The 18869-nt window shown below is 51.6% G+C and overlaps 1 protein-coding gene across 5 annotated transcripts in view; it reads left to right on the top strand.

Annotated features, from left to right (window-relative positions):
* LOC128854322 (AT-rich interactive domain-containing protein 1A-like) overlaps window positions 1-15209 on the top strand; it is a 35017-nt gene extending 19808 nt beyond the window's left edge. Inside the window, exons 4-11 of one of the 5 annotated variants that reach the window (XM_054086746.1) lie at window positions 7276-7467; window positions 10902-11039; window positions 11656-11745; window positions 12278-12410; window positions 12599-12743; window positions 13499-13644; window positions 13731-13841; window positions 15021-15209. In XM_054086746.1, the coding sequence (XP_053942721.1) occupies window positions 7276-7467; window positions 10902-11039; window positions 11656-11745; window positions 12278-12410; window positions 12599-12629 (584 nt within the window). In that variant the 3' untranslated portion in view covers window positions 12630-12743; window positions 13499-13644; window positions 13731-13841; window positions 15021-15209. Of the gene's footprint in view, window positions 1-7275; window positions 7468-10901; window positions 11040-11491; window positions 11746-12277; window positions 12411-12598; window positions 12744-13498; window positions 13645-13730; window positions 13842-15020 lie in introns of those variants that run through there. The other 4 variants (XM_054086747.1, XM_054086751.1, XM_054086748.1 and 1 more) reach the window with 4 other exon arrangements.
* The last annotated feature ends 3660 nt before the right edge of the window (window positions 15210-18869 follow it).

The following is an 18869-nucleotide window of genomic DNA, read 5'->3' as shown; positions in this document are numbered from 1 at the left end:
GAGAGCGCCCCAAAAGGCGCTGATGGGGGGGGGGGGGAGCGAATGGGCATTATTGTTCTGAGGGGAGGAGGGGGATGGGCCCTATTGTTCTGAGGGGAGAGGGGGGATGGGCCTTATTGTTCTGAGGGGAGGGGGCGGATGGGCCTTATTGTTCTGAGGGGAGGAGGGGGATGGGCCTTATTGTTCTGAGGGGAGGGGGGGGATGGGCCCTATTGTTCTGAGGGGAGAGGGGGGATGGGCCTTATTGTTCTGAGGGGAGGGGGGGGATGGGCCCTATTGTTCTGAGGGGAGAGGGCAGATGGGCCTTATTGTTAACTGTTTTTCCCGCCAAAATGTAAGGGTGAGGGGCGCCTCTGACTGAGCCTCAGCCTCGCGCCCGGCGCTGCTTCCTCGCTCTGCGAAATTGAATACCTCGTCATAAATTTTTCATAATAAACTCTTGTTTGGTCTGATAAAAGATTTTTGCTTTGTCCGTTTCTGACACCCAGCGTATGGGTTACCCCTCAGTTACTGCGTGTGGACGGGGCTGTGCTGCCCGGCTGCGTCCCCCAACGCACTTGTTCTCCACTGCAATGCATCCTGCCCCATCTCTGCCGGGTAGAATTCATAGAATCATAGAATAGTTTGGGTCCCTACCCTGACAAGGGACCCCCCAACATCCCATGTCCCCCTGTCTGAAGACCCCCCCCACTTTCTCCCCGATCTCCGTCTCGAAGGGGGGGGGTGCGAATGGGCATTATTGTTCTGAGGGGAGGGGTCAGTTGCCGATGATGTCACGGCGTTGCCGTGCTACCCTGGGGATGCTCAGGAGGAAGGGGCTGTCAGACTGTCAGTTGGAAAGTCTCATAATTGGTGTGGTTGTGGCAGCCAGGCTGGTGGTGGTGCATCTGCACAGTTTGGTGCCTGCTTGAAGCCATGCCTCGTACGCGCATGCAGTTTGACTGTGTGTACCCATGGTGCATCTGCAAGAACCGCCACCATGGGCCAAAGGAGCAGACACAGTCGGGTATTCATAGACCTTGCAGTCCGGGAGCACGCACTCCGAGACCTCGTACTCTAGGAGTGCATGCTCTGAGACTGCATACTCCAGCAGCTCACACTCTGAGAGCACGTACTCCAGAAGCGCATTCTCTGAGAGCGCGCACTCCACAAGCGAATACTCCAGAAGTGCAGTCTGAGAGAGTGCGTACTCCAGAAGCAAATACTCCAGGAGTACATACTCCGAGAGCGCGTACTGTGAGATACCGTCTCCGGAGGATTATCTTGGTCAGGAATTCGTAGACCTCGCACTCCGGGACTAGGCAGTCCAAGGCCTCGTACCCCGGAAGCGCATTCTCGGAGAGAGTGCACCCCGGAAGCGCATGCACGGAGAGAGCGCACCATGGAAGCGCATGCACGGAGACAGCGCTCCACGGAAGCGCATGCACGGAGAGAGCGCACCATGGAAGCGCATGCACGGAGACAGCGCTCCACGGAAGCGCATGCACGGAGAGAGCGCACCATGGAAGCGCATGCACGGAGAGAGCGCTCCACGGAAGCGCATGCACGGAGAGAGCGCACCGTGGAAGCGCATGCACGGAGACAGCGCTCCACGGAAGCGCATGCACGGAGAGAGCGCACCATGGAAGCGCATGCACGGAGAGAGCGCACCACGGAAGCGCATGCACGGAGAGAGCGCACCGTGGAAGCGCATTCTGGGAGAGAGCGCACTCGGAAGCGCAGTCTCGGAGAGAGCGCACTCCAGAAGCGCAGTCTCGGAGAAAGCGCACGCCAGAAGCGCAGTCTCCGAGAGCGCATGCTAAGAGACATCGCGTTGAGAGGATTATCTTGGTCAAGGTACTGGTACCATGGTAGTGCAGGCAGTGTAACTCCAGTAGAGCCATTTGAAGAGTTGGGAGAGGTTTGGGCTGGGGAAGGGCTGAGAGGTGGGAGGTTGAATCCTGCGCCCGTGGAGACAGTGTGGATGCGGTGTGCTGGTGGTTCTGGATGTTGGGGCTGCCAGGATCTGACCCAGCCTGAGCTCTTGGTAGCTCCAGAGGGTGTGGGAGGGACTAGAAATAGCAAAGGTGAGCGCAGCCTCTCCACTTTGAGGGTTGCTTTTTGGAAGCATTAATGCTTGGTTGATAGCGGCTTTTGCAATCAAGACACGGTGTTTTTCCTGCTGCGCTGTTTTCCATTTGCCATGACTCCTGTGTAGAGGTTCCCTGCCTGCCTTGGCACGGTTGGTGTTTCCCAGCAGGTTGGAAGGCACTGGGAAACAAACTGGGAAAGCTGCTGACTTGGAACCGGGGTCCTTCTACTGGGTTGCTGTTGGTGTCACCAGCCTGTTAAGCTCCTGCTGCTGTCACCAATTTCCAGCTTGTTGAACTTGATCAAAGGGTGCAGATGGGTTGGGGAAGTTCCATGTCCTTGCAGGCAGCCGGACTCCACGGCCAGAGATTACGAGCGGCTCCGATTATGTATCCGTAGCGAGCCTTAAGAGCCGGCTGGGAAGAGGGATTCCAGCACGCTGCCCCACCCCTTCGCCTTCCACCTCCACCGCTACGTCACCACAACACAAGCACACGTGTGCTCGTACTGTTGGTGTCATTCATTCAGTGCCAAGATTGCTTCAAAACATTCCCTTGGCCCCAGTTCCAACAGGAGTACAGCTGGGATGTGTTAGATTTTAGGCAGTCTGCCCTCAATTTGAGATGAGTTATAAATAGCAGTGCCGACTTCCTTAACTACCCCTCTCCCAGGTAAAATGCAGGTTAATTATCACGGGAATCAGTTAGGGCTTCTGGTGCTTAAACAGCCGGGAATGCTTTGTATTATTTTTATCAGAAAAAATGGGCAACAAATCTGGTCAGGAGAAGATTTCAGACCCAAGGTGAGAGCTTAGGCCTCACCTTTGTATTATATATGAATTTTTGGCCTTTCTATTTTTTGGGGCAGTTGTGGCCGATACTCACAGTTGCCAAGAATTAAGTGATGCTGATTTGAAAGCAGTGAGTTCCATAAGTGGCTTTATCCTTTTCTTTTTCTGACATAATAAATATGAATAGGTAATAAGGTAATTGGGAAAATCAAAATTGCATTTTTCTGTACAGCAATGGTTGGCTTTTGCTTCAAAAGTGGAATTTGCTGCTTCCCTTTACACATTTTCCTGCTGGGACCCTTAAACCAGTCCCCTCCAACTGAAGCAAACTGTTTTTTCAAGAGGCCAAATTCCTCTTCAGCTGGATATGCTCTGCTTGGAAGCTTTTCTTCTGTCAGGAAAATCCCGATGCTGTTTTGAAGAACAGCTGCTTTTCAGGGTGCTGTTTTGGTTTTGGAGGTCTGACACCCCTTACTTCACACAGAGTGATTTGAGAGCTTTTGAACTCTGCAATTTGTGAAAAATGGGGAAGAATGGTTGGTTTTGGGTTTCAATTGGTTGGTTTCAATTTAGTTATAATCACAGAATCACAGAATCACAGAATCACAAGGTTGGAAAGGACCCATTGGATCATCGAGTCCAACCATTCCTAACACTCCCTAAACCATGTCCCTAAGTACTTCATCCACCCGTTCCTTAAACACCTCCAGGGAAGGCGACTCGACCCCCTCCCTGGGCAGCTGTTCCAGTACCCAATGACTCTTACTGTGAAGAATTTTTTTCTGATATCCAACCTGAACCTCCCCTGACGGAGCTTCAGGCCATTCCCTCTAGTCCTGTCCCCTGTCACTCGGGAGAAGAGGCCAGCTCCCTCCTCTCCACAACCTCCTTTCAGGTAGTTGTAGAGAGTAATAAGGTCTCCCCTCAGCCTCCTCTTCTCCAGGCTAAACAACCCCAGCTCTCTCAGCCGCTCCTCATAAGACTTCTTCTCCAGCCCCTTCACCAGCTTTGTTGCTCTTCTCTGGACACGCTCCAGAGCCTCAACATCCTTCTTGTGGTGAGGGGCCCAGAACTGAACACAGTACTATACACAGTATAGAAAAACGGTGGAAAGAAAAGTGGATTAAAAGTTCCAACCTCAAGCCAAAAATCAGCTATTGGCAATTTTGGCCCTGAGGGGGAGTGGAGATCCAAATGTCTTTCTTTGGTGACACCAAAGTGTCTGTGGGGCGGATTCAGGGAGGGGCAGTGGGTGCTGCTCGGCCCCCCCTCTCCACCCCTTCCTCTGTCCATCGCAGGGCCCCTTCCTGAAAGGGGGAGAGCGCCCCAAAAGGCGCTGATGGGGGGGGGGGGCGCGAATGGGCATTATTGTTCTGAGGGGAGGAGGGGGATGGGCCCTATTGTTCTGAGGGGAGAGGGGGGATGGGCCTTATTGTTCTGAGGGGAGGGGGGGGATGGGCCCTATTGTTCTGAGGGGAGAGGGCAGATGGGCCTTATTGTTAACTGTTTTTCCCGCCAAAATGTAAGGGTGAGGGGCGCCTCTGACTGAGCCTCAGCCTCGTGCCCGGCGCTGCTTCCTCGCTCTGCGAAATTGAATACCTCGTCATAAATTTTTCATAATAAACTCTTGTTTGGTCTGATAAAAGATTTTTGCTTTGTCCGTTTCTGACACCCAGCGTATGGGTTACCCCTCAGTTACTGCGTGTGGACAGGGCTGTGCTGCCCGGCTGCGTCCCCCAACGCACTTGTTCTCCACTGCAATGCATCCTGCCCCATCTCTGCCGGGTAGAATTCATAGAATCATAGAATAGTTTGGGTCCCTACCCTGACAAGGGACCCCCCAACATCCCATGTCCCCCTGTCTGAAGACCCCCCCCACTTTCTCCCCGATCTCCATCTCGAAGGGGGGGGGTGCGAATGGGCATTATTGTTCTGAGGGGAGGGGTCAGTTGCCGATGATGTCACGGCGTTGCCGTGCTACCCTGGGGATGCTCAGGAGGAAGGGGCTGTCAGACTGTCAGTTGGAAAGTCTCATAATTGGTGTGGTTGTGGCAGCCAGGCTGGTGGTGGTGCATCTGCACAGTTTGGTGCCTGCTTGAAGCCATGCCTCGTACGCGCATGCAGTTTGACTGTGTGTACCCATGGTGCATCTGCAAGAACCGCCACCATGGGCCAAAGGAGCAGACACAGTCGGGTATTCATAGACCTTGCAGTCCGGGAGCACGCACTCCGAGACCTCGTACTCTAGGAGTGCATGCTCTGAGACTGCATACTCCAGCAGCTCACACTCTGAGAGCACGTACTCCAGAAGCGCATTCTCTGAGAGCGCGCACTCCACAAGCGAATACTCCAGAAGTGCAGTCTGAGAGAGTGCGTACTCCAGAAGCAAATACTCCAGGAGTACATACTCCGAGAGCGCGTACTGTGAGATACCGTCTCCGGAGGATTATCTTGGTCAAGGTACTGGTACCATGGTAGTGCAGGCAGTGTAACTCCAGTAGAGCCATTTGAAGAGTTGGGAGAGGTTTGGGCTGGGGAAGGGCTGAGAGGTGGGAGGTTGAATCCTGCGCCCGTGGAGACAGTGTGGATGCGGTGTGTTGGTGGTTCTGGATGTTCTGGATGTTGTCACCAATTTCCAGCTTGTTGAACTTGATAGAAAGGGTGCAGAAGGATTGGGGGAGGATGGGTGGTTTTATTCTCTCCCCTGATTTCAGTGATTTAAATCCAATATGACCATGATTGCAGCTGAATGATTCCTAGGGAAAATGACTCCCCTTTCCCAGCATTGTCTGTCACTAATATCAATTTTCTAGCCAACATAGTGATAGGATGAGAGGAAATGGCCTCAAGTTGCTTGAGGGGAGTTTTAGATTGGATATCAGGGAAAGCTTCTTTACTGGCGGAGTCTGCCCAGGGCGGCGATGGAGTCCCCATCCCTCGAGGGGTTCCAAACCCATGTAGACGTGGCACTCTGGGACATGGCTGAGCAGGCATGGTGGTTCTGGGCTGATGGTTGGACTGGATGAACTAAGAGGTCTTTTGCAACTTTAATGATTGTGTGATTCCCTGGCTGTGGAGACTGCTTGCCCTTGCCGTTGGGCACAGAGGGGTTGGAGACAGGAGGGCAGAGCACTCTCTTCTAGCAAGACCTCGTTTCTTCACTTCAGTGAGGTCTCATCCAGCTTCAGCCTCAGGGGAGTGAGCAGTTGGTTCTCTGAGCCTGCAGGATGCTGTCAACCAGCGTTGCCACTGGTCAGAATCTTCTCCACAATCTGTATTCAATCCGAGATGGAGGATAAAGACTTTGCCTGGGATTCATTTAGAGGTCACTATGCCCAAACCAGTCCTTGCTTTAGGTGGAAAACTGGCATTTGGAGGCTTGTAGCATTTTCAGGAATTCTGGTGGACTCGTGTCCTGTCCTGGCTCCAGGCAGGGGTAGTACAGGTCAGGGAGTCCTTGGAAAGTTGCATTCATTCACTCATCGCATCCTGCCTGCTCTGAAACCCAGGACCTGGCTTTCAAGCCTGACAAATTACTTTTTCATGGATCTGGGGAAATTTGATGTAGAAACCTTTATTCTACAAAAGGCCACAGACACAAAGCACGTGTGAAAAAAGGCAAAAGTGGAACTGCAGTCTGGAACGCTGTGGCTGTCAGTGGCTCTGCCCAGTGTTACTGCATCAATATGAGTTAATTGAAATGTGTAAGTGTAAATGAACTGCCTGTAGTGTTTTGGGAGGCCTTGTTATATGTGAAGGAAGCAGTGTTTCTTGTGAATATTTAAATTTTCAGCCTAAATTTACCTTGTTGTGGACCGTCTGGACACTGAACTACCAGCTACTATGGGGAAAAGCCGCTTACACTGATAATCCATCTTTCTTACTGATCCTTCCCTGGTTCTTGCCTGTCCTGTGGCCACAGGAGAGATGTCGGCATTCAATGACTTCTCGTTCGATGTGTTTTGTGAAAGGTCTGTAGGTTCTAGGAAGAGGCAGATGAGCTTCTGCTGCTCTGCACCAACGTGTTGTGAAGCTATAGTAGCCTTCGAGTGTGGAAAGGGGCTTCAGGAAAGCTGGGGAGGGGCTCTTGGTCAGGGAGGGCACCAAAGGGACAAGACGGAAGGATTTTAAGCTGAAAGAGGGGGGAGATTGAGATGAGATCTTAGAAGAGATGCTTCCCAGAACAGTGGTGGCTGCCCCACTGCTGGAGGTGTTCAAGGCCAGGTTGGATGGGGCTTTGAGCAACCTGACCTAGTGGAAGGAGTTGGGAACTGGATGGGCTTTGAGGTCGATTCCAACCCAAACCATTCTACGATTCTGTGATTCTATGAAGTTTTCTTCTGGGGTTTTGGGATTTTGTGAACGATTCCTGTGTGTAGCTGGATGTACCTCACGTGTCACAACTTGCCTTGCAGCCTTCAAGCGCCACAGATCAGATGGGGAGGATGAAGCCTCAGCCGTATGGAGGAACCAATGCCCCCCCACAAGAGCAGGGAGCTCAGGCGGGGCCACAGCAAGGACACGGCTCTCCAGGACAGCCCGACGGGTCACAGACTGCTCAGCAGCAGCAGTCTGCCTCCTCCCAGCAGCGCTTCCTCTCTCCTCAGGTAGGTCTGCTCTGCTTTGTTTCCATCTGTGAGGGATTCTTAAAGAAACTTGGGCAAATCCTTTCCTTTGCGCGTTCATGTTAGTTGAACTAAGGTCAGCGAGCTGGTTGGAATGATGATGGTAGTGACTGTGCTGCCTTCTCTCCTGTGTCGAGAGCTGTATCTCAGAGATGTGGTGGTTGTAACAGGTTAAGCTGTGCTAATGCAGCAGTTTGGAGGACTGGTGTTGTGTAAATGCTGCCGGTTGGCGATAGCAGTCTGAAGGATTTTTGTACTGGAGTGGTTGTGGCTGTGAAAGTTCTCCAAGGGCTGTAGAGAACTGCTTGGATTAGCACAGTAGCAGAGCACAGTTTGCAGAGCAGCACAGAGATGGTGATGGGAGAGTTTGCTCTGAAGTGTAAAGCTCTGCTTTAGGGAGGAGAAATAAAGCAGCAAATGCAGGGAATTGAGAAGAAAAGAATGAATCAGTTTTCCTTATGTATACGTAAATTGCATTTATTTTCAACAGGGCTTAATAGTGTTTTAATAGTTGTTCCTGGTTGTGTGAAAAGCTAGCTGGGACCTTTCAGCAGATGTTTTAATGCAGGATTAAAATGGATGTTTTAATGTACATGCCTTATTGGTGCCGTGAAGCGCTCAGAGCTGTCCTAAGAGCTTAGAAGATCAAGAAGCTAAGTGGGCAGCCTCCCAGGACAGTCCGTGTCTTTCAGGATCTGTAAGAAGGGAAATCCAGAGCAGTACTGTGACTCATCTTCTGGTGAAGAACGTAGGAATAGCAAAGCTTCTGAAGTAACTGAAGCAATTGCTCTAGCTCAGAACAGTGGGAAGTCCTGTTCAGCAGCGTTGTTGATGGAGCCTTCCTGAATCCTACCAATCAGCGCCCTCTGACTCAGATTATAGGAATTAGTCGCTCTGCTTAGCAGAAGTGGCTCCTTCCCAGTACCAAGTGGGAGTTTGTTTTATGCCTTGTGGTTAAATATATTTGGCCCCTTTTGAGTTTTCCCTTTCCCAAACAGTTTAAGAAAAGAGAGCCATCTCCACTGTAAGGGTGAAGGAACCTGGAAATGAGGGAATCTGATCCACTTTAAATGTTTAAATATCACCCAGTTTTTGATAGTGTGCTATAGAAATTTGCAACAAAATGAGTGCAGCTTTTAGAATAGCTTGGCTGTAAAGCTTGTTTCTGTTTCAAACAGGCTTTCTTTCCAGTCATCTTGTTTTCTTGGCTTTATCACCAAGTAATTTGTATTTGAGGATCATAAAATCACGGAATGGTTTAGGTTAGAAGGGACCTCAAAGCCCTCAAAACCAGTTCCAGCCCCGTGCCATGGGCAGGGAGACCTGCCACTGGGTCAGGTTTTCAGTTTAAACCCGCTTTCCCTCATTCTATCCTTCCCTCCCTGATCCAGAGCCCCTCCCCAGCTTTCCTGGAGCCCCTTTCAGTACCAGAGGCTGCTCTAAGGTCTCCCTGGAGCCCTCTCCAGGCTGAACAAGCCCAACACTCTCAGCCTGTCCTTGTACAGGGAGTGCTCCTGCCCCTCAGGTCATCTCCGTGACCCTACAGACAGTGGGGCAGGGCCCCCCAGACAGCAGCCAGGTGCTCTTTAGCTCATGCGGCCCCGCTATGCTTTTGGGCCTTCTCTTGCCCACTAAGTGAAAAAAGGAGCCCTTATTCTTGCCAGTGTTTCCTCATTCCTTGCCTTCCAGGTTGCGATCTGGTAGAACAAGACCAAGTCTTTGGCCTTTACATGTTAATATTGTACAGCAACATTAATGTTGGAGTTTTAAGTAGAGAAGGGGGAACTTTCTCCATCTCGTGAAGTGGTGATCTGGATGGGGACATGTCAGGTTGTTCAGGTCCTGTGAGCTCTTGCTCTTTGGTTAGGATCTGCTTGACAAACCTCACATTGGTTGTTCTGGGTGGGGGGCTTCAGTTATCTTCCTGGGGGTGGTTTTTGTGTCACTACCTAAAGTTTTCCTGATGATGTTCCCATATTCAGACTCTGAACAGCAGAAGAGTCCAAGGGGAGAAACCTCATCCCTTCTCTGGGCAACTTATTTTCATCTGGATGTGGAAAGGAAATTTTTTTTTGCACTATTTGGAAAGTGCTTGTGCTTATCCAGCTGTGTTTCACTTGGGTTCATCTCTGGTTTCAGGCCCTAAAGTGTCTTGGCAATGGCAGGAAGGGGTATAACCAACTGCAAACAAATTCCTGATCCAGATTTAACTTCCAAACGTGTGTCCTGGTCTCAGATCTTCACAGTATGGGTTTAACAAAACTGGGTTTTGTTGGGAGGGGAGAAGGGTGAGGTTGTGGGGTTTGGCTGGTGCAGAAGGAGCCCTCCTGTGCGTATCCCCAGCAGTGTGGTCTATGTCTGTGTTTGGTTGACTCTTCCTTTTTTCAGCCAGGTAGGTTCTGAGTTTGGGCATTCGGGAGGCTGTTGGGGAAGCACCGTTTGGATTCTCTCTTCTTCCACAGTGGTCACTTCAGCTTGTGTGCTCTGTAGGTACTTGGAGTGGAATAAAGTTGAGCTCTGTCAGCTGCGTCCCCTGACCTGGAACTAATCGACGCAACAGGCAGAAACGCAGCAGAGAGCTGAGTGCTGCTGAGGGAGGGGCAGCCCAGGAAAGGAACCCTTTCTTGATATCATTTGAGCTCCAAATTGACCATTTTGACCATCTCTTTTGGGAGAGGGGAAAAGAACATTTTAGAGGTGAATTTGCTGGTCATGTCAGGCTCCTTTTTCCACATAGGAATTTCTGCTTCTGTTTGGTTTGGCTTTGGCCTTTTGAGCTTGTCTTCTTGCTTGCCTTGAGAGGGATTAGAGCTGTGTGCGTTTCAGAGCAGGGTGGCTGCACGCTGGGTCCCGGGCATGGCCGGGGATGTGCAGAGAACTGCCAGCAGCCAGGGCTCCACTGGGGAGAGCAGGACCTGGAACACCAGGATTAGCGGGATCAGTCAATTGTGCTCTGTGCTGATAAGGAAGGTTTCTCTCCCAAATTATGGTGATATCGGGAGTTGGAAATCTTTTCTTCCTGGCCAAGGCTTCACTGCCAGAGCTTTTCATTGTGTGTGTGATTGTGACCATCACTTTTGTGTGGTTTCTTGGGAAGGCTGTGTGTGTGTTTGTTTTAATTAGTAATTTTACTAATGATTCCCACAGCAGTGAAGAACTCGGATTGCCGCTTGCAAAGTCACCTTCAGGGCCATGTGGAGCCCTCTGCCTCTGCCACCGATCAGTGTCCCTTTCGAGATGATGCCGCGTGGAGCTGCCGATACAGCCTCACAGGAGCCTGTGCCAACAGTGGGTTGCGCTATGCTCGATGCCGGGCTCATTCCCTGTTTCTATTCTGGTTGCGAGCGGCTCAGCTCTTCTTCCTGCCTGCACGCCTCACACAGATTCCCCTAACCCTCAGCCTTTCATTTCCTTAGGATCTAATTTGGTTACGGAGAATACTGAGAAAGAAGATGGTGAACTCCGCATTGAGGCAGGCAGAAGGGACGTCTGGCGTCTTGATCAGGAGAAGACGGGTTCTTGTTCTTCCAAGCCGGGCTGGCATGAGAATGCGGGTCAGTGTTTAATAAGGAAATTGCTGTAGGATGACCAGTTCTGGTCTGGGATCCTGAACAATAGCACTGTGCTCTGTCACACACATCCCCTGCGCTGCCGCAGCCTGGGAATATGGAGCCACTCCTTGCACCGTGGCTGCTGAAGCACACACCTCATGGCTGACCCTTGCTCTTGAGCAGCTCATTGCTGTAGAGCAGGGAAATCACTTTTTCACTTCCTTTTTGCTGCTGACTTGGTGTCATTGGAGACATTTTAAAAGGTGCAGAAGCCTCCCGTCAGTCTGATGTTGGACAAATAATCTCGACCTCTTCCCTTTCCATCCAAATTTATCCTGCAACCAAATTTAAAACACAGGCAGTGTTGTCAGCTGCAGTTAAACACCCTCGTTTCTGCCCCACGCGGCAGCTGACGGTCACACTAACATGGGCTCTCCCTCCCTCGCATGGTGCAGGACCTCTGGCAGGATAAAGTCTGGCTCAATAGATGATGTCCACACGGGGATGGAAGGAGCCCTGAGTCCTGGAGTAAGCACATCAGGCATATCCAGCAGTCAAGGAGAGCAGAGTAACCCAGCTCAGTCTCCTTTCTCTCTGCATACATCTCCTCACCTGCCAGGCATCAGAGGACCCTCCCCATCCCCAGTCGGGTCTCCTGCCAGCGCTGCTCAGTCCCGTTCGGGTCTGCTTTCACCTGCTGCAGTACCAGGTAATGCTGCTTGGCGCGTGTTGATCTTCTGGTGGAGCTGCTTCGTGCAGCTGGAGAGTGAATTCCAATGGCCAGTGGGGAGGAATTGGCCCCTGTCAGTGCTGTGTGGCTCTTGAGGTCCTGTGATCTCTTTGTTGGCTTTAAAATGCCTTTAACTGTTAAAGGATGCAGTAGGATGGGTGAGAAGGCTGGTAAAGCCACACTGTCATCTCGCTGGGTGAGCGTGACTGATGTTGCTCTGGTTTTCCTTCGCTGTGGCTAACATAGCCTGCTCCCCAAGTTGTTTGTAGTTCTGGTATTTAATACTCTTACCTCGTGGGCTTTGTGGTGTGGAATTTTTGTGATTAACCCCTCTCGTGTTTGAGCTGTAGGCAATCAGATGCCACCCTGACCACTCAGCGGCCGGTTGGACAGCATCCTGCATCCTTCCGTGCACTCTTGTCAGGCAGAGCACAAGATCGCTAAATTTTTTTTATTTTTATTTTTTAAATTAATTTAGAATTTAATTTTAGATGTCTTTGTATCTCCTCAGGAGGCTCTCCTGGGCAGCCAAACTGCAGCGCCAACTGTCACCGTCCGGGAACAAGAGGAAGCATGAACCCAACGAGAGTGGAAGAAGCGGCCGACGCTGCCATGCACACAGCTGCCAAGTCCGTCCAGAGCAGGTGAGGAATGAGGTTTCCCCTGGTCCTTTTCCTGTGCCACATCTCTGTTTCTGAGCTGTGGATGGAATAACCCCTCTCCTGTTTGCTCCTTAATAGCAACCATCTGCTAGTGATCTTTAAGTGATTTTTATGGTGATTCATAAACTAACAGGTAGAGCGATGTTTTCTGTGCCTCTGTATCTCCTCAGGAGGGTCTCCTGGGCAGCCAAACAGCAATGAGATGTCCAATGCCAACTATCCGAGTCCGGGAACAGGAGGAAGCCTGAGCCGAAGGAGAGCACAAGAAGCGGCTGCCACTACCATGCACGCAGCTGCCAACTCCATCCAGACCAGGTGAGGAACGAGGTTTCCCCTGGTCCTTTTCCTGTGTCGCATCTCTGTTTCTGAGCTGTGGATGAAATAACCAAAAGTGGAGTAAGACTGAACATACATTTCTTTGAAGGTTTGCCCTCCGTGGAGACTTGTTTATCAGTCTTAAGAGTCTAACATATGTTTTAGTTGTCTGACTGGGCCTTGTGCTCTTTATCCTGACTTAGGGGCTGCTTCTGCAGTCTCTGGTGTTCCTGTGCCTCCCAACAGTGCCCACACGGCAATAAAGGCACCAAAGCCTGTCCTGAGTGACGAGCTGGAGCCACAGTTGTGTACAGGGAGTTCTGATAAATGTGAAGTGATGAGTATCAAAAAGGAAAGAAAGGAAAACCATTAAAGGTGGCGGGAGCTCTGCACTGCATCTCTACAGAGAAATGATTCTCACTTTCATGCATGGAGCTGAGGTGTTTGCAGGTCTGTTCTTTGCAGGCAATGACTACAATGAAGTTTGTTTTGCGAGTGCAGCAGAACGAGACTGAGGGTGAAACCATTCAGAACTGAACTCCCTCTTCCGAACTAGTTTGCATCCCCTTTTCTGTTGAGAAGGAGACTCAAGCTCTGGGGTAGCTGAGCTTTCAGAGAGCACCCGCTCTTTGGCCTTTTGCTGGAAAAGGGCTCTGGGGAAAGTCAGTCCTCCACTTCCTGTGTGGGTTTCTTTGGAGAAGAAGATCTTAATGCTCTGTATTTGGGTAAACATCTTTCTTCCTTGCTTTCTCTAGGCCTGCTGGTTATCCCAACATGAACCAAGGAGGAATGATGGGCACTGGAGCTCCTTCTGGCCAGGGAATTAACAGTCTGGCCCGCATGATGAACCCCCAGGGCCCGCCCTGTGCGATGGGTGGGAAGGTGTCTAACAACTCCGCGGGTAAGCTGGGGCCGACTCTCAGGCATTGCATTGATTTCATTGTCCCGGACTGAAAATGGGTGTTAAAGATTCTTTTAACTTCCTAGGGATGGCGGCAAGCCCTGAAATGATAGGCCTTGGGGAGCATCGAATTACCATCTACATCTAAAATGGACAATGAGGCAGATGGGACACCAAAAGCAGAATCCAAGTCAAAGGTAAGATGTTTTGGTTTTTCTCAGGAGTTCCATTCTTTTCAGCATCCAGGGAGATAAAACTGTGACACGGTGACTGGAACAGTGCATCTATCTAGTAGTGAGTGTGGTTCCTGAGAGACCTTGATTGGGTTCCTCCTCCTTACCCTGGAGAGACTTCTTGCTGGAGAGAAGTTGTCCTTGTGGCGTGTGATCTGATTGCTTCTTGCGACTATGATTTTAACTTGATTTGGATGAGCAAGTGGGACACCCTGTTTTGGACTAAAGAAATAGTGGTCTTGAAATATGTGTTTTGGAGAGGGCTCTGCAATAACCCACTAAATCCATGTGTTACAAAGTTGGGTGGAGGAGCCTGGATGGTGGGGCTGCCATCCCCTGCAGAGACCCAGCGACTCTCTGTAATGCCACGAAAGGGACTTCACTATCAGATTCCTTGTGTCCTCCCCTGTTTGTGACTCACAAGTTCAAGCCTCTCTAGAATTCCCGAGAGATGCCCGGCACGCTATAGTTCTACATTCTTGTTGCAATTATGGGCCTTGAATAACTGGGGAGAAGGTACCTACGCAGATGGACCTTTTGGGTCACCTACCCAAGTTCCCAGGTCCTACAAAGAGGTACTCAGCATGTGGCTTGAATCCAAAGTGTGGAGGTAAAAACCACATTGTTGAAGTGCTCAGGGTAGGAAGATTGAATTAGGCTTGATGTGGCTGGGCTTGAACCGTCCCAAGGACAGATCCGTGTTGGAATAGTGGTTCCGAAAGGTTCTTCAGGATTAATCAGGGAACAAGTGAGGGTTTTGCTTCTGGCATTCATAAACCATTCAGAAATGGAGAAGAGTGTTTCCCAGTCCTTTAGGAGTCACCAATTACAAACGTGTGGTAGAGCTGAGTCTTTCCTACAGGAAAGTCCTTTCTGTGGGCAGACTCCTGCCCCCAAGGCTTCCCTGTCAAATCCGCAAGGGAACGACCAGACAGCCGCAAGGAATTGGTCTTGGCTTGTGACACTAAAAGGCGGATTCAGCTTTGCGTTGGACAGGACTAACGATGGGACGAGTCTTGCCGTGTCGCAGGCCATGCCGTGGGGCGTATCCTCTGGCTCTGAGCAGCTCTCCCCGCTGAGGTTTGGGTTGCCTGTTTCCGAGTAGATCATCTCCTATCTGTGGTGTTTTTCTTCTCCCTGTAGAATTACAAGCGGCCGATGAATGGTGACTTCGGCCCACCCGCCAAGCGGCAGGAAGGAGATGTGCAACGTCCCATATAGCGCCGGGCAGGAGCAGACGCTGCAGCAGCTGCCTCCAGCGCAGAGCCAGCAGCTGAGCCGGCAGCCAACGGCGCAGCCATCTCCACAGCAGGACCTGTATAACCCGTAGGGGAGCACTTACCCCACTGCTGATTGTCGCTCTGCCATTCAACTGATAATTTATTTGTTTCCTCGTTTTCGTTCAAATCGAGGTGTGAAGAAGTTCTAAATTCAGTTGAAGTTCCTGATGTTCCACGTGTTAAGAATAAATATACATTAAATCTTGGTAAGGTGTTTGTCAGGTGTGCTGTGATGATGTAGGTCAGCAAGGCATGGAGAACCTTCAGGGTCGTGTGCTTTGTGGCCACTTTGGAGGCTGATACCACGTGGTCTGGCTTTACTTTCTCCCTTTGGCTTGTTTTGGTGATGGAGGCTTTGTTTCATGCTGCGTAGGCTCAGGTAGGAGCAGATTTGCAGCAGGAGGGGAAGCTGAGGCAGAGACGTGTGGTGCACAGGGTGGAAAAGGCTCGGAAGGGACCTGCTCCCTTTGAGCTCTGTCAAGTGCACCATTTCATCTCCTTTGCATTTTCTTAGAAGCGTGGTGTGGACTCTGACTTCAGAGGAGGGGATTTCCAGCAAACAGCCAAAGTCCAGGTTCTTGATAGGACGAGGAGGAACAGTTATAAACTGCAGAGGGGCAGATTTAGGCTTGATACAAGCAAGAATTTCTTCACCGTGAGAGTGGTGAGACACTGGCGCAGAGCAGCCCACTGAGCCAGCTCTGCCCCTTCTCCAGTTGCCACATGGCACCGAATCCCAGGAAGGCGAACGTGCTCTCGGAGTAAGCAGCTGCCATAAATACGTTGGCAGGGCTGATGGGGAAGAGAAGAGCAGCGAGGAAAGCCAGCCTGCGACAGCGTGGCACAACGCAGCCCAGCTTGTACAGGGCAGCGGCTGCCAGGACAGAAAAGATAAAAGATAAAGACGGGGCACGGCTAATAGCAGGAGGCGGCTCCGCAGCCGCAGTGGCCGCCGCAGGGGCCACGGGGCTCCCTCAGCCACGGCGCACAGGCTCAGGGGGTACAGCGGGAAGAAAGCGCAGTTGTGCTCGTACAGGTAACCCTGCTCGGCGATGAAGAGGAAATGCTCCGCATCCCAGTGCGAGAGGCCACCCAGCAGCCGCTCCAGGAGCACATCCCACGGGCCAGGCTCCGAGAGGCGAGGGGGAGAGAAGGCGTCTGCAGCGTGGTCTGGGAGCAGGAGGTTGAACAGAGCCTGCGGAGAGAAGAGAGAATTGAAGTGCAGCGGAGGTTGTCGTGTGGCCTGTCGAGAGCAGGAGGAGGGCTTCCAGGTTTCAAAGGGAACAAGAGGAGCACAGAAGTCGGGCTGAGAGGCTGTGCAGCAAGCATGCCTGTAAAACTGTGAAAAGGGGCCAACAGCCTCTTTTGGGGCATTTACACCTGAACTGCTGCATTTACACCTGAACCAAATACAGCTCTGGAGCACATCCAGCACGAAACCCCACAGACCCAGAGAGGGAAAGGCTGCTCGTCCCTGTACTCAGGTGTTTGAGCTGCAGCTGCATCTAACTGCAATGCTCACCCTGCAGCACTGCTAAGCCTCCTGTTCTACTGGATTTGGCGTTATTGTAGCAGCTGACGTACAAGGGAGAGGGAACAGAACCAGAGAAAAGCATCTTCCAATAGAAAATGGGTGCAGAAGGGGGTAGCTCTTTCCCAGGCCCCCTCTCTACATCACTCCATCGCCTCTGCAGCTCGGGAAGCACTCGGGGGTTCATTGGCGGAGATGCGCAAGCAGAACGCTCACACCTCTGCCTCCGGTGGTGCTAACCACGTTTTAAAAGGTGAGAAAAAAACCCAGAGATCTCATGAGATGGGAGATACGCAACCTCAAGCATCGTAATGTAATTACAAATGAAAATATGAGGCCACAGAGATGATCTGAGGGCTGGAGAGAGGCTGAGAGAGTTGGGGTTGTTTAGCCTGGAGAAGAGAAGGCTGTGGGGAGACCTTAGAGCAGTTTGCAGGACTGAAAAGAGCTCCAGGGAAGCTGGGGAGGGGCTCTGGATCAGGAAGGGCAGGGAGAGGATGAGGGGAACGGTTTGGGGCTGAAAGAGGGGAGATTGAGATGAGATCTTAGGAAGAAATGTTTTGCTGTTCAGGTGGGGAGGCCCTGGCCCAGGCTGCCCAGAGCAGTGGGGGCTGCCCCATCCCTGGAGGGGTTCCAGGCCAGGCTCGATGGGGCTCGGAGCCCCTCATCCAGGGGGAGGTGTCCCTGCCCCGGGCAGGGGGTGGGACTGGGTGGGCTTTGAGGTCCCTTGCAGCCCAACCCACCCCGGGAGCGGGGCAGGATGGCTCCGCCGAGGGGCCCGTGGCGATGCGCAGCCTCCAGCAGCGGCTGCGGTGCCAACAGGGACGGGGCTGGGGCTGAGGAGCGGCTGCGGGGACGCAGCGAACACGAGCCCACATCGAACCCCCCCCCCCTCCCCTCAGACCCCGCGCGGCGCCATCTTTGTGGCGGGCGGTCAGGGCCGGGGCTGAGGGGAAGCGCTCGGGCTGCAGCGTGAGGCTCCTGCTGTGGCGACTGCCCATTAATAACGACCTTAATTACTTACTCTGATGCGTTTAAATCAACGCTGTGGCAGAACAGCACAGTCCAGAAGAATTCCTCTCTTCCAACCTGGTTTCCATTCAATAGTTTTAAAGCCGAGGAAGCGCCGAGCACCGTTCCTGCCTCCTCAGAAATCCATTTTTAGGACTCTCATTTTGCCCCGCAAAGAGCTCCAGAAATTCCATTGCTACAAAGACCCTTCAGAAAAAGAACATAATTTGGAGGAAGCGGAAGGCTGAGGAACACAGCCCAGGGATGGGTCTGGGAACCAAGAGCTTCCTCGGAGAGGACGAGCAGGACAAAACAAGGGCATTGCTTGAACAAAAATCCCCTTTGCCTTTAAAGAAAAGCTTCTCCTTTTGCTTTAACCGAGCCTGGTGCGGCTCAGCCAGTCGGCTCCTATGACTGCCTGACCATAGAGCTCCAGGCTCGGTGAAACACCCATGGAAATGGGCAGATTTGGACAGGAAGAACCTGGACTGTGGCTGTTTGCTGGAAACCCCCTCCTCTGAAGTCCACACCACGCGTCTAAGAAAATGCAAAGGAGATGAAATGGTCCATTTGACAGAGCTCAGAGGGAGGCGTCTCCCTTTGAATGTACAGCAATAAAACCTCACCGAGTGCAGCAGTCATTTTTGTCCTTCAGAGTTTACCATTAAAAACAGTTAGGAAAGCGGTGCCTGTCAATGGGATAACAGGGCAAGTCGTCTTTTTTCCCCAAAACTCACTATCAACAACAGTAACTTTGGTTAAAATAAAAAAAAAGTCTTCTATGTAGACAGAACTTTGATTCCTTTAATAAGGGATTCGGGACAAATTTGAAGAGCAGTGGAAAGGGAGAGAGAAGGGGGAAGGTCTTCCCCCAAGGGAGAAGCAGGACAGCGCAGGGCAGACAGTGGATTCTGAGGTGGTTTTGCCTAAACAAAGGGCAACAGTCAGTTTCTAAGTTCTCCACTCACGCACACGCACACGGGGTCTCGGATCCCACAGCTGTCATGACTGGCCAATTAAAAACAGTACTTCACAAATCACTTGTGAAACCAAAGAGTTCATCAAAGGCAACACGGAGGTGTCAAACAGCCACGAGTCACGTAACGTGAACTCCAAGTGGTTCTCGTCCACCTTGGCCAGGGTGAGCATCATGTCCACACTTGTTGACTC

Source organism: Cuculus canorus, chromosome 22, assembly GCF_017976375.1.
Source record: "Cuculus canorus isolate bCucCan1 chromosome 22, bCucCan1.pri, whole genome shotgun sequence".
NCBI classification, from domain to species: domain Eukaryota; kingdom Metazoa; phylum Chordata; class Aves; order Cuculiformes; family Cuculidae; genus Cuculus; species Cuculus canorus.
Note: the sequence above shows the minus strand (reverse complement) of the source record. Positions and strands in the feature narration are given on the sequence as shown.